The 22,048-nt window shown below is 39.2% G+C and overlaps 1 protein-coding gene across 6 annotated transcripts; it reads right to left on the reverse strand.

Moving 5' to 3' along the window:
• Window positions 1–515: 515 nt before the first annotated feature.
• On the reverse strand, window positions 516–20,175 carry SMPDL3A (sphingomyelin phosphodiesterase acid like 3A). Of its 6 annotated transcripts, XM_060167437.1 has the most exons (9): window positions 19,970–20,111; window positions 17,317–17,419; window positions 14,936–15,149; window positions 13,887–14,031; window positions 9,248–9,344; window positions 8,307–8,476; window positions 7,668–7,848; window positions 5,768–5,892; window positions 516–3,227 (listed from the first exon to the last, which is right to left on the reverse strand). In XM_060167437.1, exons 3-9 carry the CDS (start codon window positions 14,947–14,949, stop codon window positions 2,910–2,912), a joined length of 1,050 nt encoding a protein of 349 aa, XP_060023420.1. In that variant the 5' UTR covers window positions 14,950–15,149; window positions 17,317–17,419; window positions 19,970–20,111; the 3' UTR covers window positions 516–2,909. The 6 variants fall into 6 exon arrangements, with proteins under 6 accessions (XP_060023420.1, XP_060023419.1, XP_060023421.1 ...); XM_060167436.1 differs by lacking the exon at window positions 17,317–17,419 and having other exon boundaries at window positions 19,970–20,175; XM_060167438.1 differs by lacking the exon at window positions 14,936–15,149 and having other exon boundaries at window positions 17,335–17,419.
• Between the last annotated feature and the right edge of the window lie 1,873 nt (window positions 20,176–22,048).

Raw genomic sequence — 22,048 nt, forward strand, 5'->3', positions numbered from 1 at the left:
ATATCTGTGTATGGTGACACATGGTAACTAGACTTTTCATCGTGATGATTTTGTAATATAAAGAAATATCCAGTCACTATGTCATGCACCTGAAACTAACATAGTGTTGTAGGTCAATTATTCTTTAATTATTAAAAATATATGCATATATAGACACAGAGTAAATGCATCAAACTGCTCATGGTCATTACCTATGAGAGGTGGGGATTATGGGTGATTGTTACTTTTTACTTTATCCTTTTATGTATTTCTAGTTGAATGCAATGAACATGTATCACTTGTAAAATTAGAAAGAAAACAATAAATGTCATTAAAAATGAAAAATAAATAAATCCCAACCTTATAATAAATTAGGAAATTGAAATATATGCTACATCTGAAGCTAATAAAAGAACAGAAATTAATCCAACAAAGTGTACCACTTTAAAAAGGGGAGAAAAGAACAATATATAAGAGTTTCAGTTCTGTCTTCACCAGTTCTCGACACTGTCAATTTTTCAAAAAACAATTCAATCGGAGTGTGGTAGTAATTTATTTACTTTAAAATTTTTTTTTACTTTTTAGTTTACATTTTTTTAAATGACTAATGTTGTAGAGTGTCTTTTTACATGCTTGTTTGCCATTCGTATTTCTTCACTGGTGAAGTATTTGGATCTTTTGACATTTTAAAAAATTGGGTTGTTTTCTTACTGTTGAGTTTTGAGTTACGTATTTTGAATTCAAGTAAGTTATCAAACATACATATTGAAAATCTTTTGAAATGTATAATTACATGTGTGTTTAGAAACTGACAATCTATGTTAATTAGAATATGGGGTGGTGATGGGAGGAAAGAGTCTTCACTGAGGCAGGAACAAAGGCTACAGAAACCAAAAGGACCACTGGGTCCCTAGTCCTGCATAAAGAAAAGTCCTCCAAGCCTACAAGGCAATGGTCAGGGGACACTCACAGCCATCTTCCTAAAACCACCAGTTTGGGGACATAGAACTTTCATAAGGGAATGTACTATGTATAGCATAGAATGCAAAAGACCTGAAGTTTTACAATAAAAGAGAGGAGTTTTATACTGATTTGTTTAAAATTAAACAACAGATTGTAGAAAGAAATTTGTTTTACTAAAAGTTAAGGATGATGAATCACACTAAATTTTAATGAGGAGAATTTTGTAAAACAGGAACTTCAGGTATGTTTTGAAAAACTAATTATAAAATAAACATGATCCTTACCTTATTATTTCTTTCTGTGTTCATGGAAAGGTTGCCTAATTATGCTTAACATACATAATTGCTCCAAGGAGAAGCAACCCAAGTAGGGGATGCTGTAGCTTGAGAAAATCCATTCTCTACCAAAAGAATAGATAGCTCATCAATAACTGAATTAATACTATTTTTCCTTTCCTTAAGTGTCCTTGATGTTTGTCTAGAATGATTTAGGCAGTACCAGTGGGGAGGCAGGCAGATGATACATTCCTATAAGTAAGTCATGTTTATTCCTAATAAATTTTAAATATTGTAGAAACAATCACAGTAGTAGAGTCTGAGTTGTTTGGCTGCTTTCTTAGGGTACTAATTTATTTTTTAAAAGAAATCCTTAAGTTCTCAATTTAGAGATGATTAGAATAGAAAAATGTTTAAAGAACTAGAGGAATTCTTGGGTAGCCTGTATCAGCTGTAATACACTATAGTACTCTTAATCTGTTGCTCTGTGTCCCTCACACTCCCCGCCAGCCCTCTCCTCTTCTAGTAATCCCAACTCCCTCATAACACAACCATCTACCAGTTTCTCCAGCCAAAAATCTAGCAGTCATCCTTTATTTCTCTCTGTACTTTAGCTCTTACATCCTTGCCATCAATAAATCCTGCTGCTTCTACTTACCAAATATATCACAAAAGGGCTACTTCTCTCCACTGGCAGCACCTCAGCACCCCCCACAGTCCCTTCTCTACTAGACTACTTGAAACCCTCCAAGCGTCTCCATGCTTTCATTATGAATCATTCTCCGTAGAAGAGCCAATATCATCAACTTTAAAGGCTGGATCTCTATAGTACTTAATATATTTAAAAATATATAAAGAAAAATAGAGCTAACATTAACATAGCCACTAGGAAATTGATTGAACTAGGAAATAAAACTTTACCAACACATTTAAATCCCCTTATATATCTCTCCCCAATCAACTTTCCCATTCATTAACCTCCAACATTCCTGTATTTGATGTTTACCAACACACCTCTTCTGGGGGAATCTATTACATGTATCTGTAAGCAACATATAAATACTATTTCTGCATTTTTAAAGTCTGATAAAATATTTAGCCATTCTCCCGTGACATTCTCTTCCTTAAAACTTAGTTCTAAAGAGGACTGCCCTTCACTCACAGAATGAAGACAGCTAGTGAGGTCATGTCCTGTGATGTTTCATAGACTCAGAGATGGCCCTAATGTGACCTTGGTGTTTTCCCAAGAGTATAGATAGTGCATAAACAGTGTCAACCTCATGATACTTAAAACTGTCTGAACCTCAGTTAACACATGAAGTTTCCAGAAGAATGAATTAAAAGACTGAAAATTATCATATTAAAAATAATTCGTCATACTTAGAGAAAAGTAATTTGTCTTATTGTATAAATGACAATTTCAACAAGAGTATAAATTAAATGCAATTATATAAACTGGAAGATAGGGTATGTACATCCAAACATCATTCTAGTAATGGGCAGTTTAGATACATTCGATATAATAAAAATTTAGGATGTTAAAAATATCTACATTTTGGGCATCATAAAAAAGCAAAGACAGGAATTCTTCCTGCCCACTCAGCAACTCGCCAATTTTTGCATAACAATTCCACAAACTGATCTCAGAAACAGAGCAATGATACATTTTCTATGAGTATAGGCTGTGAAATACTATGGATTGTGCTTTATATAATACTGTTTGAGGCAATCTGTATACGAAATAACATCAAGATTCATAATTGCACAAATCTGAAAGGCCTTACATTTCTCATCACAAATTACCCTACTGTCATAACTCACAAAGAAGTAATTGTAGTATTTTATAAACTGTTTACTGTCTAAGATTGCAAATTGTTTAGCTAATTCATACAAACTTTTTGGCTGCAAATCTTCAATGTCATAGGCCTGGGTCAGGGTATACTCCAGCTTCCAATTAGATTTTCCCTTTAGATTAGCATCTGTCAGGTTCAAGTAATACTGTAGCACATCCTATAGTTAAAAAGAGTAACAAAGCCTGGTTCGTTTTTTGGCATATGAAGTACTGCATATCAAGAAGAGTTCTTATTAGGATTTATGTGACATTCTTAATTTAAAGTATAGTCATTTTAAGAAGTGTGCATTGCTTTTAAAGAAAAAGAGTCCTGATAGAAAAATCTATATATTTTTTCATTTAAAAAATAATGAGGGCTTCCCTGGTGGTGCAGTGGTTGAGAGTCCGTCTGCCGATGCAGGGGACCCGGGTTCGTGCCCCGGTCCGGGAAGATCCCACATGCCGCAGAGCGGCTGGGCCCATGAGCCATGGCCGCTGAGCCTGCGTGTCTGGAGCCTGTGCTCCACAACGGGAGAGGCCACAACAGTGAGAGGCCCACGTACCGCAAAAAAAAAAAAAAAAAAAGAAAGAACATAATACAAAATAATCCAACTATACAGAGGGACTTACAAAATAAAAAGCGTTCAATTCACACACATCAGAAGTAACCACTGCTAACAGTTGTATATAAATCAGTCATATGCAGGAGGTGGCTTGTACCAGCCCACAAATGCTTGACTGTCAAATTTTCAGGCATCTTGCAAGTTAGTTGGTATCACTTTGGCAGCTTGAAATTGGCCATGATGGGAGTATTTATTCCATGGAAATTGGCAAACACTACAAATCAAAGCACTTTTCCCCCTGCCCGGTGAATCAGCTGTTAAACATTTACCAGCACTCCAGTGTGCTGTTCTAGACTTTATGTACAAAGAAATATAAGTATTTAGAATATATATACCTATTTCCTAACTTTTTGGCTTTTTCAAAAAATGAAATTAAACTATACAAACTGTTTTGCACTTTTTTTTTTTTAAACTTCACAAAAAGGTAAAATGTGAGCTCCATGTGGGAAAGGATTTTGTTTCTTTCACTGTGTTTTGCACTTTTAAAAATGGTATAGTATTATATCAGGTACATCTTTCTATGTCAGTATACACACACACACATGCACACACACGTGTGTGTGTATCTGAGATTCAGATCCAAAAATAGGCAACTAATAGTTGTAAAAGAATTCCTTTGGGGACTTCCCTGGTGGAGCAGTGGTTAAGAATCCGCCTGCCAATGCAGAGGACACAGGTTCAAGCCCTGGTCCAGGAAGATCCCACATGCCGTAGAACAACTAAGCCTGTGCGCCACAACTACTGAGCCTGTGAGCCACAACTACTGAGCCCACGTGCCACAACTACTAAAACCCATGCACCTAGAGACCGTGCTCCACAACAAGAGAAGCCACCACAATGAGAAGCCCCCACTTGCCGCAACTAGAGAAAGCCCACGTGCAGCAACAAAGACCCAATGCAGCCAAAAATAAATAAATAAATAAATAAAAATTCCTTAGGACTATTTTCTCAATTGTTTTATCTCCTCATTTAATTTAATGTTTATGGATTAAACCAGATTTTTTCTGCCCTATCTTTTCTTGTAAAAACATGCTCTAGGGATTAACAAATCTATCTCCTACTAAATTTACCTAGAAGAATACAGTCACATCAATAGAGATTTTAACTGAGAAATTCTTTTCAAATTATATTTGTTGAAAGGGGCAGTACCCATAAGCTAAATGCCTGGCCTTTTGAGGCTGAATTGATATATAGAGTCATGTACCAGCTCCAGAGAGCTTTTGTCTCAAAAGTTCCACCTCGATTTATTTTCCTTACAAAAAAATTTTGCCAACATTTATTGAGTGCTTACTGTGAGCCAAGCATTTTCCCACGTGCTTTAAGAATAGTTGTTTGGGCTTCCCTGGTGGCGCAATGGTTGAGAATCTGCCTGCCAATGCAGGGGACACAGGTTCGAGCCCTAGTCTGGGAAGATCCCACATGCCGTGGAGCAACTAGGCCCGCGAGCCACAGCTACTGAGCCTGCGCGTCTGGAGCCTGTGCTCCACAACAAGAGAGGCCGCAATAGTGAAAGGCCTGCACTCCGCGATGAAGAGTGGCCCCCGCTTGCCACAACTGGAGAAAGCCCTCGCACAGAAACGAAAACCCAACACAGCCATAAATAAATAATTAAAATTTTAAAAAAAGAATAGTTGTTCATGTAGTCCTCACAGCAACTCAGTGAAGTCAGTAATATTTTAATCCCAGTTTTAAGGGGAATAGACTAGGACACAGAGAAGTAGGGTAAGACCACTCATGAGACAGTATGGTTTCAGAGCCTACATTCTTCTTCATAGCTGTGTTCAGGAGAAGAGTAATTAATAACAAATATGGAGTAGTGAAAAGTTTCAAATGTATGTAAGTCCACAAACAAGGCGCTACCCAATGATGTAAATGTGAAGACCTTAGAGGACAGAAACAGCTTCCCAAAGGCTAACCTCATAAACCCACACTTAGAAAGTGCTGACATTCCAAATATAAAAAAGCAGAAAAACATCCTGAGATTTCAACATCAAGTACGACTCACAATAGCTGTGCTGAAGACATTCAACTAAACTAATGAAAACTACAAAGATATGCATAAATATGGGGTCAATTCTAAAATTGTACCAACTTACCAGTAATTTATAATCACGAGGATCATATTGAAATAGTCTGACACCAGGGTTGTTGGTCTGTTTTTCTAAAACACTCTTCACCGGAGTAACAGCAGGAGCCACAAACAAAGAATTTACCGGATTTCCTAGACAAAATATATGTACATAAGCATACAGTTTTTAATAATTGAGTTTAACTATATTAAAAATATGAACAAATTCCAGATTAAGAGGTTAACAGAAGTAACGGCCAAATGATGTGTGACGCTTGACGGACCCTGATCTGAAACAACACTAAAGAGACACTTTTGAGAAAATAGGGGAAGTTTTGCTATGAAGAGATTAAAAGAATTATTGTTGATTTTGTTAGGTAAGTTAATGGTATTATTATTATGTAAGTTATCCATATACTTAGCAATGAATACAGAAGCATGTAGGGCTGAAATACAGTTGATGTATGAGATTTATGTTCGAATACTTCAGAGAAAAAAGAATAAAGAATCATAGGTAAAAGAAATGTGGCAAAATCTTGACAGATATTGAATATAAGTGATGGTACATGGGGGTTTGTCTTATAATTCTCTCTACCTATACATATATTTGAAATTTTTCATAATAAAACTATCCAACTTATTACAAGGACACACACACAAAATAGACAAAGCTAGTTTTTTTTGTACTCTACCTATAACAATATTCCAATAATTATATAATAAGAATTTGATTTAAGTGTCACCATGTTTTACACATATCTGCTATAACAGCAGCCCCCAGCCATTTTGGCACCAGGGACCAGTTTGGTGGAAGGCAATTTTCCCATGGGTGGGGAGGGTGGGTGATGCTTCAGGCGGTAATGGGAGCGATGGGGAGTGATGGGGAACAGCAGATGACGCTTCGCTCTGGGCGGCCCCGTTCCTAACAGGCTGCAGACAGCGGTCCGCAGCCCAGGGGTTGGGGACCCCTGTATTATAGAGCTAAATTTCTGAGTAAAAAAGCTACCAAATGCTGAAAATGGTCATTTTTACCCAGCCCACTCATTCTAGATGAAGAAGGTAAATAAAGCATTTCAAAAATGTTCCCCAGGGCTTCCCTGGTGGCGCAGTGGTTGAGAGTCCGCCTGCTGATGTAGGGCACACGGGTTCGTGCCCCGGTCCAGGAAGATCCCACGTGCCGCGGAGCGGCTGGGCCCGTGAGCCATGGCCGCTGAGCCTGCGCGTCCGGAGCCTGTGCTCCGCAACGGGAGGCCACAACAGTGAGAGGCCCACGTAACGCAAAAAAAAAAAAAATGTTCCCCAATTACTGAAAAAAAAAAATACATATTGATTTTTCTCCTGGCTGACTACTAAAAAATCAGAACTCTTATTTTGTTAACTCTCAGTTTTCTTGCCCTTATACAGAAGTTATCTTTAAAAATAGATAATCGTTGTCTTATTTAATGCTAGAGCTTCTTCTATTTTTTTCTTTTAATGCTGAGTAGATGACAATGTCGATAAGCACTTAAAAGTAGGAGCTTAATTTATTTTAAACCAACAGTAAATTGTGCTTTGCTCTTTAAATTCTGAGAAGTAAATCTAATCATATCAAAGGAAACTTGAGTCTAGCAGGTAAATAAAAAAGAGTGATTCTCTAAACTTGAGGACCTAAAAGAACATTTGAGTGAACTGAGGGTTTCAGAGGCTTTTGTGTCAACAGCAGTCAAATGATGACGGCCTTGTGGAGCTAAAAGGAAGAAACCCAGTGGCAGGACTAAATATGATTTGGACAGTTGCCATCACTCACAGAAGGTAACTGAGAAAAAGCAGGTGCTGGCAGGTAGATTTAATAAAACTTTTAATTTACTGGATCAGTAAAAATTAATGGATTTTTACTGTTTTGTTCTAGCATCTTGGACTGAGGAGATGCAAATAGAATGTTATATTACCTTTTTTATCTGAAAGAACCATAATACTATCTCTGTGAGTGTGTCCATAAAATTGTCCTGCAATGATGTTACTGTATTTTCTAAAAATATCTATCAATTTCTCATTATAGTATTCTCTCATTGCCGTGATGCTCCTTGAATAAGGCAGGTACCCCACTGGAACATGAGCTATGATGTACACCTGGAGAAAGAAACACAAAGAGGACTGATGAGAATCTTTTCACACATTTTTCACAACAAAATGATTTAGATACCCAAGATTGAAAGTATATGAATTGAATTTTAGAAAGCAAATATACCATTTCTCCTATTTATTTACCCAAAAAAAGATGAAATTATGAAACTATTAATGGCCCTATATTTGCACTTGTCTATTGGAACTACATGGTTTATGATATAAGGTAACTGTGACATTGCTCAAATTTTTTAAAAAAATATCAACAGATGTCAATCAATCCCCAGAGCAATAAAAGCAAAATAAAACAAGCAACAACAGCAGAGGCAAATCACAAAGTGTTTCATGTAAGAATATCTTTAAATTTTAATACTTTTATTAATACCTGACCCCACTCAAGTCTAATAAGTATACAAGTTTAACCCTCTGTTCATCCCATGATGATGTTGGTCTATGGCATCTACCTTCTCCTTATTTTGCTGAGAGATGTTCAGTGTATTTTCTAGCCATTCAAACTGATTTGCTGGGTCAGTCTTATTTAGGGTCACAATATTTGGGCCATAGTATAAGTTTGTGTTGAGACTGATGATCCTAAAGTTCAGATTAGTTGAAACTTTCTGTGAATAAAAGCCACCTATAAAAACAAATTTGAAACACATTCTGGAATAATACACACACAGATACATATACACTGTGAAAGCAAAATCTTAATTAAGGTTTTCAATCCATTTAGGCAAGTTATACTTATTTCTTATTCTTTAGTTTGCACATACATAGGCTGTCATTGGATAAGAATCAGATTTAACAAACATTTATTGAAAACCTACTATGTGTCAAGTCCAATGCTGCCACTTCCACAAATTGAGGTAACAACAGTTGTATCCAACATTCACTTGAAAAGATAACTAAATGTTTTGGCACTAGGCAATGAGGTACTGAATTTTATAAAAGCAAGATTAATACATCAACTTCTACTTTTGTATGTTTGGGGAATTAAGATAAGAGATATTGTGAAATCTAAAATCCAAAGAATGGGAACACACATGGATCTTGCCAGAGAATACTGAGGAAGAAATGTCAGATAAACCAGAGCTGCTACAATCTCAGGTGAGATGAGGCTTAAAGGTATAACCCCACTCACACCTGTGAACCAGTGGTGACAGAACACCCTGCTCCTGTGGCACTTTCAGCCACTGGGACCCTGACCCTGCTTTCTTCACCCTGGGCCCACTCGCCATCCATGCCACTCCCCGGCTTTCAAACATGATAAGGCCTCCAGAGAAACTGGGCACAGGGACTCTGCAGAATTGGCACACCCAAGCAAACATTAAAGATCTAAGTCTAAACAACATGAACTGAGATAAAAAATAGAGATAAAATAGGGATGAGTAAATCTTTCACTTACCTTTCCTTAGAGTACTAATAGCTTCTTCTTCCAGCCATGGCTTCCAGAGGCTTGCTACTGCATTGTACACCTTGCTGGTGAATACAGGCAGTTGATCCTGGCCACAAACAATATAATCTACCAGTGAAACTCTGAAGATATGTGGATGAATTAATGTAAATATCACTTGAGCAGTTACTACTATGTTAGGCATCTGGAGATGCAGGAATACTAGATAGACTTGATTTTCAAGGATTTACAACTTAACTGGGGAGATGGAGGACAAAATGCAACCAATCATCTGTAAGACAATGTGCTAGGTACCACCACAAGGGTTCTGGGAGTGGAAAAGCAAGAACAATCAAGTCTAGCCCAGAGAGTCAGCAGGGAGAGTGAAAAGAGCATTTGAACCAGAACTTGAATAATGATTTCATCAAGTTGACAAGAAAGGGAATCAAAGCAAAAATAATGGCTCAGACACCAACACAGTGCCATATACAGAAACAAGCCCTTGTTTCAGCGTGACTGGGGTATAGAATGGACGTGAGAATATGCTTATTATAGAGACACTGAAGGCAGGTTTTAGCCTGAATATGTGGGACCTGGTGTAGCATGCCTAGGAGATGGATTTCAGAATTAAACAAAGTCCTCTGGAATGTTAATACTAGTATAAAGCTTTTTAACTTCTTGAATGGAGACTTATAACCACACGTTTTTGATTTTTTGTTTGTTTTATTGGAGTATAGAGTTGCTTTACAGTGTTGTGTTAGTTTCTGTTGTACAGCAAAGTGAATCAGTTGTACGTATACATATATCCTCTCTTATTTAGATTTCCTTCTCATTCAGGTCACCACAGAGCACTGAGTAGAGTTCCCCGTGCTATAAGGGTGAGGTAAAAAGGGAACCCTCCTGCACTGTTGGTGGGAACGTAAACTGATACAACCACTATGGAAAACAGTATGGAGGTTCCTTAAAAAACTAAGAATAGAACTACCATGTGACTCAGCAATCCCACTACTGGGCATATACCCTGAGAAAACCATAATTCAAAAAGAGTCATGTACCACAGTGTTCATTGCAGCTCTATTTACAATAGCCAGGACATGGAACCAACCTAAGTGTCCATCGACAGATGAATGGGTAAAGAATATGTGGCACATATATACAACGGAATAATACTCAGCCATAAAAAGAAACGAAATTGAGTTATTTGTAGTGAGGTGGATGGACCTAGAGTCTGTCATACAGAGTAAAGTAAGTTAGAAAGAGAAAAACATGTTTTTGATTTGAAGTCTCTTTATGTCAGCCTAAATCATATCGTTCTGATTTTTTAAAATAATATATGTATAATACATTACACCGTATTTTTATCATCCTATTTTATCATATTATAATAAAGTATCTTTATGGTGACATAAGCGCAGGGGAAGAAAAAAAACTTCAAGAAAGTACATACTGAATAAAAACCCAGAAATCATTTGTGAAATTGGGTAATTATTCCTATTTTTCATTTCAAAAAATTATGGTAAAAAACTGAAGCTATTTTCTTCACTCTCTTCATTTCCTTCTCTATATTGGTGACACAGGCCTATTTCTTAAAGGAGTTTCCCTGTCATCAGTAATTAAAATTCTTAGTTTATTTTTTTTTTAAAGATGACACCCAAGTCACATTAGTTCCTAATACATGTGCCTAATACATAATGAAAATACAAATATATTCAGGGCAAGTAATAAGCAAATGACTTCTTTTAACTGAAACTGATTATCCAAAGGATATTTTCAATTCGTGTCAGCGATCAGAGTCATCTGTCTGAAAATTACACAATGGCTTAGGCCAATCTAAATTCTGATTAAAAATTGGTAATTATCATCATCATCATCAAAAACCTAATATCTTAGCCATTTGTTTACATTGGGATGGATGCCAAGATACTGGTATGGTCATGTAGAATCAAAATTATATAAACATTGCTCTAGATTTTTCTGTCTATTTTAAGTATGAAAAACATGAGCACCAGAGAAGTTAAGTGATTTATCCAGGGAGAGCTGGTCAGTCCCAGAGCTGGGTCTAAATCCCAGGTCTTTCTACCATCACTCTTACATCCAGTTATCTATTGCACAATGGGAAGTGACCCACTCACCAGTTTGGTAGCACCAGCCTTGCCATTGTAGGAGTACCTGAGGACCCTGGTCCAGACTGCTTCCTTGCCTGTCAATGGGAAGAAATCCCTGGGCTGTCCACACAAATATCTACTTCTGATGTAGTGGGTGGGAATTTGCGTCTGTATTTGTATGTTGATGTAGCTATGTTTAAATACATGTTTATGGGGTTTTAGTGGAGAAATAACACATCCGATTTATTTGTTACTAACATTCACTGGAATTTGATCTCAGATATGAGAAGTCTCCAGGAGAATTTGTTGTAGGGCTTTCGTGTTACATCTGACCTTCCTGAAACTGGGATGGAAGGACGGCAGTAGAATAATAGAAGGTTTTCAGGTATAAGGTCATAAGCTAGGAAGAGAAAAAAATTAACTGTTTAAGGTATAAAGGCTGCCAGTTTATCCTAGCTGTACATATAATCGGATATATTTTAGAAGTTGGAGAGCATCTATATCTTGAATTATTATAAGATTTGGCTTTGCAGAAAGAAGGCAGAGATAAAAGTAAAATAAAACCAGTCCTCAGGGGAGTTAGGAAACATGTGTCCCATGTCACTGCTTCATGCTGCAAAACCACCACTTCACTTACTGAGGGCTTATTATGTGCCAGGTAGGAAACTATGCCCTTTCCACATAGTGTCGCTAATTCTCCCCAAAACTTTGCAAAGTAGGTATTACTGCTCTTGTTTACAAATGATCAGGGATAATTATGTGCATTATCCAAGTTGCTCAAGCTATTAGAAGCAGGACAGAACAGGTTTTTAACTTCCAGTGAATGTGACTCTAAACCCCACACGTTTTCTATTACAACAGTCTGCCTGTCACATAAAGCATATAAAAACAATGTGTGTAACCTCTGATTCCTGGAGATTGCCCATTCCCAAGCCTCTGCCCTGTGTGGTCTAACATCTCAACAGTAACAAAAGCTGACCACTGGTTGAAAGGCCAACTCGCAAAGACTCACATATTGTTCATCTCAAGACAGGAGGCCGGGCTCAAGAAGTCACTTGAAACTTAAGGTCATCATAGAGTGCAACTTTTCAAAGTCACATTATTCACATTCATTAACTATTATAATCAAAACCTTCATTAAGCAGCCTTTGGACATGAGATGGAAAAGATATGCTAAACCAAAAGAAAAATGTAGACAAAGAAAGGCATGAAAGTAAATATAATGTTTAGGAAATATTGATATGTTAGTCTGGCAAGAGTAAAGGATGTGTGAAAGGATGTTTGTTTAACTGAACACAAAAGATCCAGGATGTGGGCTCTCCCACTAAGTGATTGCGAGCACCGGAACAAGCAACTTAACATTTCTGGGCCTCAGTTTTTTCTTTTGTAAAATGAAGAGCTCATCTAGACAAGGGGTCAGCAAACTTTTTCTATGAAGGGTCAAAAAATAAATATTACTTTAGGCTTCTTGGCCACATAGTCAATGTGGCAACTATTCTACTCTGCTGTTACAGTACACAAGCAGCCACAGGCAAAACAGAAAGCACAGCCATGGCTGTGTTCCAGCAAAACCTTATTTACAAAAACAAGTGTCACACTGCATTCGGACCACAGGCCCTAGTTTGCCAAGCCCTGAACTAAACAACAATCTCTAAGATCTCTTGAATCTGAACAAATCTAAGATTCTACACTGCTATAGCAGATCGCTGTAACCAGCGCTGCTATCCGATTGTTATGCACAGGCTGTTTAATAAACAGCCACCCTAATAGGTTGAAGCCTGGGCCGTATCAGGCATAAAAAATATTCTGAACATGCTCTCTACCTTGAATCACATCTTGAACATGGACCTCCCTTTTGGGTTCTTATGATGATTTTCTATGCTTTTGTTTTTAATCACAATCCAGCTTAGATCAGAGTATGGGTAGTTTAGTAGGCCTAATAGAAATTCTGAAAAATGTAAACATTTGTCAACATTAACCGTTTTTGCTAACCTGAACATGGAAATTCAAATGAACAAAATTATTCAAAAGAAAGGAGAAACTGAGGAAGAATACAAAGGAAATCAAGAATTAATAACTCACAAACTAGGTAATTTGATTCCAAAATCTCGCTATGGATATAACTTTTTTTTTTTTTTTTTTTTTTGCGGTACGCGGGCCTCTCACTGCTGTGGCCTCTCCCGTTGCGGAGCACAGACTCCGGACGCGCAGGCTCAGCGGCCATGGCTCACGGACCCAGCTGCTCTGCGGCACACGGGATTCTCCCGGACCGGGGCACGAACCCGTGTCCCCTGCATTGGCCGGCGGACTCTCAACCACTGCGCCACCAGGGAAGCCCTGGATATAACTTTTTATGAACTATTAGGAGTCCCTTTCAAGTCCCCAAAGCACTTGTCTTGCCTTCCTCGATGGTTAGCATTCAGAGCAAACTCCACCTCCATGAGCGCCCCTCCCACGCCCTATCATCGGCTAGTTATCAGCATAACTTTGACACTATTGATGGAAAAAATCCTTTAAGCATTTCCAGAAGTTGTGGTCAAATTTACCTGTGGCCAATAGTCATGATTACCCAGTGCAGGGAAAACCTGGAGATTTGGAAAGAGACTCTGGACTGTGGTGGTCATATTAGCAATCACATTTATGACCGTGTCTGTTGAGAGTTCACGCACTGGAACATGAGGTGGGCTATCCCTGAAAAGGAGACAGAATCATAGAGAACAAAATCAGTTGCTATAAAAAGTCACTAGACTCCCGTGTAATGCCTTGCTGTATTGTCATTGTCAAATTCCACTATAAATCAACAGATGATAAAGAGTTGATAAACTACTCTTCATTTACCTTTGTCCCACAGGGAAGCCTATACAAAAGAAAATTTGTGAAATACAAAAGATAAACTGGAAATCTCAGTCTACTTCACTGCCTGACTGAAGATTTATAAGAGGCAAAAATTTTTAGCAATTAAAAGCACAGATTCCAGGGCCAAGAGTGCCAAGTTTGCCATTTATTAGCTGTGTGCACTTGGGCAAGTTACTTAGATACTCAGTGCCTTCATTTCCTTATCTGTAAAATGGGAATCATAATATCCATTGTGAAGATTAAATGAGTTACAATGTATAAATTAAAACAGTGCCACGGTCATTACTTCAGGTCCAGGAAATATTAGGCCTCTTCACTCTGTCGTGATGGATGGAATTTGTTAATTACACCACCAGAAGATGATGTTTGCAAAATCGCTGTCACAGGTTAACTCCCATTGTTGCCTTTTGTTTTTGGATTATTTAATCAAGACCTATTATCACATTAATAAACACCTCAAGACACTGACACAAATACGCTGTTTATGGATTCATCTCTTAGTTAACATGGACAATATTTCTAGAGCCTATATTCTAAACAAGCAAACAGAGAAACAAAACTGGGTCTTTTAAAGTTTTTCTTATCCCTAATAATGTTGATTAATTTGATCTAGTATTTTTTTAAACCCCAAGAATTCTTAAAACGTAATATATATTCTTATGAAATTCGGCATTCTAATGAAGTTTAGGACACTGTAGATACATACTGAGTAACTAAGGGTATTTATATAATCACTCACCCTGTCCATATCATAAAAGATGCTTCCTGTCCTGAATTTTTAATAAAATCAAATGCTGACAGAATGAGGTGATAAGGAGAATCACATAGAACATCTCCAAAAGGGCCAGGGTTGGAGGCACTTGCACCTTTCGAGGAAGCGCACACTTTTGTGTGGTCATCTGTGATGTGGTAAGTAGGGTCTAAGTGTAAGTCAGTCACGTGCCAAAACTGTCCTGGTGATGAGAAAATAAATGCTGTTAAATCTACTTCTCTTTTGGAATTCCCATACCAATATTTACAGTATGACGAGACAGTTGCTCCACCCTGTGATAGAGGAAAGCCTTAGTCATTTAAATATTCATATGCCCTGAAGTTAAATACACTCCCTGTCAGAAATAAGGATTCTAAAGACAATAGGAAGACTTTACTAGAATTTACTATTTACACACATCAGAACTGATGAAGTCCCTCAAAGCATGACTACTTAATAAAGACTACAGGACAAACATAAGTTTGCATAGTGATATATATGGAGACATCCTTCTGGGAAGTCAATAATAATCCCATATTGTATCTTAATAGTATGTCTCCTTCCTTGTAGCATTTAAGGTTTTAGAATTTATTTATTTTCTTGTAGAAAAATGGACAAAAAATATGATGTGTTTTGTTAGGGTCACACAGTGAATAGATTGCAGAACTTGTAACTAATAAATCTCACTCCTAATTTCTTGTAAAATCTTGCCTCTCAATATTAATGAAAAAAAGAGTCTTCAGTTTAGCTTTCAGCCCAAAATAGCTACTGCCAGAGGTTCTTAAAAGCTATTTAACAGAGGAACATCTTCTATCATACACTTGTATAAGATGTTTATAATATTAAGGGAAGCATTTGTTAAAGAAGATGCTTCCACTGGGTTTTCAGGGAGAAGCCCAAGACCCACTTGATAGCACCCCTGATTGGAAATCATCTTGAGAAAGATTCTTTCATTGAAGGAAACACAGGTTAATCATAGTAGTATCTCTCTTTATTAAGTATTTACTATGTGCCAGATATTGTAATAAGCAATTTAAATATACTGTGTCATTTCATTCTCAAAACTACTCTCTGAAGTAGCAATCACTGTTCTCATTTTAGAGTTGAGAAATTAATGCTGGATCAGTTAGAAAATTTGCTCTAGTATATACAGCTTAATAAATGGCAGAGACAAAATCTGACCCCTCATTTTGAAGGGCCCTCAAGTTTGCTTATACTTAATTCACATATATCTTCAGTGATTTTGCTGCCTTCTCATATGCGACCAATAAACTGTTTTAATATTGAGACTTTTTCACACTTTGAATTTGGAGCTCACTCTGATTAGGACCAATTTACAATAGGAAACATCAGAAGTGACATAGCAGCAGTACTACACCAGAAGCATGGAGCAAATAAGTAGAATGCAAACTTTTATCTATACAAATGATAAAAGCTAAGTATGATAAAAGCTAAGTATGCACCTTGGATAAAACCCAAAGCTGGATAATAAAGTAGAAAACTGAAAGCAGTTTACTTAAGGTGGAAAAGGTGTACTATATTTAGGATGTTATTTCTTTGCAAAGTTGTTGTAATTTTATAACACATTTAAGTTCACAGCTAAGAAGTGGTAGACAGAAGATCCAGAACAAAGTAGTCATTAAATAGTCTTTACGGTCAATTACTTGGTATTCAGCCCCCATTTGAAAACATTTGCCAAGAGTTATTTTCTTCCATAATGCAGAAAGTACTGCAACTCTTTTTCCAGCTTGGACATACTTTACCCAGCACATAAAGTGGTTTGGCAGATAGCTCAGAATCATCCTGGTGGCTGCCCTTCCTTGGGGTATAAATATATACTGCATCTCTATTTTACGTAAATATGTACATTATTATTCATAGAATGTTAAGGTATGTAGTCAACTACACACAGAACAGCACAGTGTTATGGTTAAGGATGGGGGCTCTGGAATCAGACCGCCTTACTTCAAATCCAAGCTCTTCTTCCTAATCTAGTTGTATGATCTCGGCCTGTTTCACCTGTAAAATGGGAATAATATTATTGTCTACTGAATGAGGGTTAAGTGACTTAGTAGCAGAAAGAGGCTGGCATCTGGTAAGCTCAACATTAGTTGTATTGTTATTCATTTGTAATGTCAAGCTTGCATCTGAGATTGAATTTCCTCATTTCCAAGTAGTAGCTGAAATGTATTGAGTACTTACTGTAAGTTTAATACTGTTTCTTATGCTTTACGTGTATTGACTGACCATTATTTCCATTTTACAGGTAAGGAACTGCAGCACTCAGAAATTAAGTGCAAGCCACATATGTCATATTCAGGAAATCTGACTCCAGAGTCCACACGGCTCTTAACCACTGCACACAGTACCTCTCTGTGCGTGCTCACATTCAAATGTCCTTCCAGAAAACAGAAGTCCTTCCGTCTCACTTGCCTGGTGTAAGATAGATAACAGCTACACCTATAGGGGATACTGTGACAAGTAAGGGACATGAAATTATTAATATATTAAACTTTGTAAAACAAAACTGGAAACACATTAAGGACACATTCCTCTGATGTAACCTATTACCTGGATTTATATATCCCCAGCATCCAGAATACGTCTGACCTATAGTAGGTCCTCAACAAACATTCTTTAATTAGGCACAGACAGATTCAGAATTTCCTCAATATCACATGGTGACTCAGTAATGAAAGCTGAAATGGAACCTGTCTCTCCAGACTTGCAGTCTAGCGCCCTTTCCACTACATTGGATTGCTAGACAGATAAGTGAGGAATAATTATTTAGGTGCACTGAAGGGTGTCTTTAAATAGAAGCCAAGAATGGAGCCCTGACAGGTTCTTAACCTGGGATTTATGAATAATGAACCTCTGGAGGCCTCACCTCCCACCTCTAATGAAATTTATACAAAATACTGTGTGTGTGTGTGTCTGTGTGTGTGTCCAAGGCCAGAAACCTGGCCTGTGGCAGAGCCCACACTTCAATTGATTCTCTGGTTCACAGTCCAATGTTCTTTTCACTACACAACAATTGCTTTCTTGTTCTGCAGATAATCTTTAAAAAGATTCCCACATATGTATATGTGTATATGTGTATGTGTGTTGTAAACATATCTGGATAAATGCTCAAAACAATCTTATCTTATCTTTGGGATAATGTATCCCAAAGAAGCTAGTATATCATAATTCAGATGTTTGGACATATGGTGGTTGTTTAAAATAGGTGTTTTTGTTTATTTCTTTATAATGTCAGTTCCTACCAAATACTCCATCAGGTCCTGACTTACTAAATCTAAAAAACTGTGGCCAAACACAACCAGGTGAAGTCTCCCTGGGCTATTGTCCTCTAACCACTGGGACTTGACAGGACAGAAAGTTGAAACCGGGAATTGGCACACACACACACCCACACACACACACACACACACACACCACGGTGTAAAGAAGTCCTAGCATTTGGGGTGGGAACAGGGAGAGAGGGGAAGGTCACATCAAGCGGAAAGCATATGAATTAATATATCCAATGTGAACCTGCTGAATGGACACTTCAGCAGGTCTTTGAACCTTGGTTCCCCCTCTCCCTCTCTCTTCCCCAGGTGTAGCTTCCCTACAGAAACAGGGCGGTGTGAAGTGGAGACTCACTAGACCCCAGAAAGCTGTCATTGAGGCCTTCAGCAATCGGATCCTTAAAACCAAAAGGTGCATTTGCCATGCGTTGGCCTCCGGCATCCTAGGACATTTTATCTCAAAATCCTAAACAGCCACATAATTAAAGAAAAACAGCTTTAATGAAGGCAGAAACCAGCAGCATGCATAAGTATTTGAGGACAATTTCTTGTTACCACTGACAGTTGGGAAATAAGATTGACAGTTCTTGCTTTCAACTGCCTGACAGCTGAGTCATGAGGACTTGGCTCCTGAACAAACAGGAGGCATTTTTTGCCCAGGGCATTTCCGAAATCATGTGAGAGTCAAGTGATGGAGAAGAGAGGAGGCTTCAGAGCCAAGTACTAAGCTGTTTCAGAGACAGCTATGCCCAAACCACAGAACACAACTCCACCCATCCCATTTCTCCCCCTCTAGATAACAAAGCAATTATGTTTAAAGTTGAGTCAGGGAGGTGAGGGTGGGCACCTTGACCTTTAGCACTGAAGGCTCAGGTGGCATCACAAAATCTCTCATCCAACGTTTATCCATTCTGGACCAGTGGTTCTCAGACTCTAGCATGTATCACAATCACCTGGACGATTTGTTAAACAGATCGTTGGGGCTCAATTCTCCGAGAGTTTCGGGTTTGGCAGGTCTGGGGTGGGGCTAAAACCTTGCATTTTTAACGCGTTTAAGCGTTGCTGGTGCTTCTGGTGCCGGACCCCACTTTGAGAACCACTTCTGTACAGGCGCTGGGCTAAGCGTTGGGAATGAATTAACATCGGCCCTGCCGGCGGGGAGCCCAGGGACGTCCAGGTAAAGTGAAGGCCCCGTGCGTTCTAACGTAGACTAACCAGCGCGGAGCGCCAGGGCCGCAACCGCGCTGGGGTTGGAGGGGTGGGAAGAAAAGGCCACCAAATTTGACGCGCAGGACAGAAGAAACTCAGTCCCACTGAAATTTACGCTGCTGAGAAGCTGAAACCCCGCAGCTCCCCCTCTGCTCTGGGCAGATTCGGGGCCTCTGGAAATGCGGGACACCCAGCCCCCAGCTTCTTTTTTCCTTGAGACACCCAGTTTTTCCTTCCTTTCCTCCGGGCACAAAACACACCTGGAGACGCAAAGCGAAAACAACTGCACGGGAGGAGCAGCGGCCCCCACTGTCCGCAGCCAGTCCCGGCCTCCCCGCCGAGCCGAGCTGGCGCTCGTGTCCTTCCGTCGCCCTCGCCCTCCCCGCGCCCCGAAGGGGGAGTCGCAGCCCAGAGCCTTGGCTGGGGCCACTGCTGCCCACACGCAATTTTCTCGGCTTTGCGCAGGCGCTCTGGCCGCCGCTCCCGGGCAGCTCCCAGCAGGATAAGGGTACAGACGACTCACCCACCGCCGGACTGGGACTCGGGCCGCCAGCGGGAGCCAGAGGCAGTCCGAGGCCGGGGCGGCAGTGCCAAGCAGCCAGCAGGCAGCAGACGAGCGCGCCCAGCCGCGCCATCGCGGGTCGCGGCCACGGGCCTGGGAGACCTATTACAGTCCCGGGGCTCCACACGACCGTAGGGTCCGGGGCTGGGGAGAAGGAAGACCTCTGCTGGGGTTGACGCCCAGTGGTCACGTGAGAGGGCAGAGTCCTTAATGAGTAGGTTCGGTTGACTTTCAACAGCTGTCTAGCTATAATCCGGCTTTTCCCGTTGCTGTTTGTGTCTCAACGTCAGTAACTGGGAAGGAATGTGCTTGGAGCAACCCCTCGCAGATCATCTTCCCTAAGTGCCACCTGACCCTGAGCGCATGGGACTCCTCTGCAGAAGTGATGCAGAGAACCTCGAAGTGTCTCGATTTGAACTAGGTCAGCAGAGATTTGGGATACAGTGGATCTGAGTGTGGGCCCTCGACCAGCAGTGTCAGCACTACCTGGGAAGTCTAGTTAGAGGGGAAAATTCCCAGGCCGGGCAGGGACCTACTGAGCCACAAACTCTGAGGGTGAAGCCTAGTCGTTTGTGTGTACAAGTCCTCTACGTGACGCTAAAGTGATGGTGATGTTTGAGAACCACTGCTCAGAAAACACTAGGTTTCAGTTTTTTATCCGTTTGGCTTTTTTTCTTTGTTTTTGGAACTGAGAACAATGTCTCAGAACCATATTCTATGCATTCCAGAGATATACAAAAATCATAGAACTGGTTGATTTTACTCTTCAAGGAATTTTTGAAGATACTCAGTCTGACAAAGGAGCCAAGATCCCCAAACTTCATTGGGTTCTGTGGTCCTTCTATTACCATTTATGAGGATGCTGACTTCTTTAAGATAAGGGAACATGTAGTTTAAATTTGTAGGGCGTGGAATTCCTCTGAAGAAGAAAAAACCCTCCAGAATTACTAACCTCATAAAAGATGTTGTAAAGTGTGTTTGTTTCCCAACAGAGAAAACCTTATTTTGTATGCTGTGTAATTTAATGGGAAAGTGTCTCATGAAACGGGCTTTGAAATGGGAGTTAGGGTGCCTCTATTTTATGCTTCATATGCTGCCAGGGCTGTTCAAGTTCTGCTTCAGCTTTAGGATGAATCAAAAGCCTTTGGAGAACCAAAGTGCTTTCCTATTGTGGAAGAAATTGTCCTTGGAGTTTCTCAGTCAACAACCTCAAGAGTGTGGAGGAAAATGGAGCAAGATTTAAAAAAAAAAAGGAAAATGGATGTGAGAGAACAACTCTAAGGACAGCAATATAACTTGCATGTTTCTAGGACAAGCATTTTGAAAGATAGAAAAAGGATTTAAAAAAATTGTAAAAATAGAAATTCTCACTCTTCTTTTGCCAATTTTCAGTCAGCTTTACTGGAAGTAAATTGGTTGTGAAATAATTCTTCTTAAGTAAGCATAAAATATGGCATACACATTTTGAAACCTAAGAAGTGCTTGCAGTTTTAAAAAGGCAACATATTGAGTTAATGGGTAGAAACACTATCCTCCCTTTGACTCCCTCTGCTTTCTTTTGTTTTCCTTTATACCCTCTCTCTGAGGAGCACAAAGCTACAGTGCCTTACCATCTCTGGGTGTATACCTCACACCTGGGCACGTATTTGTAGGTCCCCATGTTCCAGGTGTAGGTGTAATTTGTTGTGAGCGTGTGTATCTGGGTGAGAGACTGCACCAGTGACAAAGTGGTTCGTGACTAGATTTCACAAGACAACCTTTAGCATAGTCAGTATCTGAGATCTTGGAATTTCAGAGATGTTCTTCCAGGGCCAGTTGGTCAAATTGCCTTTGGGCTTAGTAGTTTTTCCTTTTCAGATGCGTTGAAAAAATTTTAAAGAGGCAAACCAGAAAAGCTAGTACCTTGGCAGGTTACTGTATGAGATAGAATATAGCTTGAAGGAAAATGATTTGTAACTACCTTGTAAACATTTAGAAAGTAAATATCCTTGTTATTTGTCTTCCTAGAAAACTGCATTTGATCTACCGCTGCAACTCTTG

The sequence above is a fragment of the Lagenorhynchus albirostris genome, chromosome 12 (assembly GCF_949774975.1).
Source record: "Lagenorhynchus albirostris chromosome 12, mLagAlb1.1, whole genome shotgun sequence".
Taxonomy (NCBI): Eukaryota; Metazoa; Chordata; class Mammalia; order Artiodactyla; family Delphinidae; genus Lagenorhynchus; species Lagenorhynchus albirostris.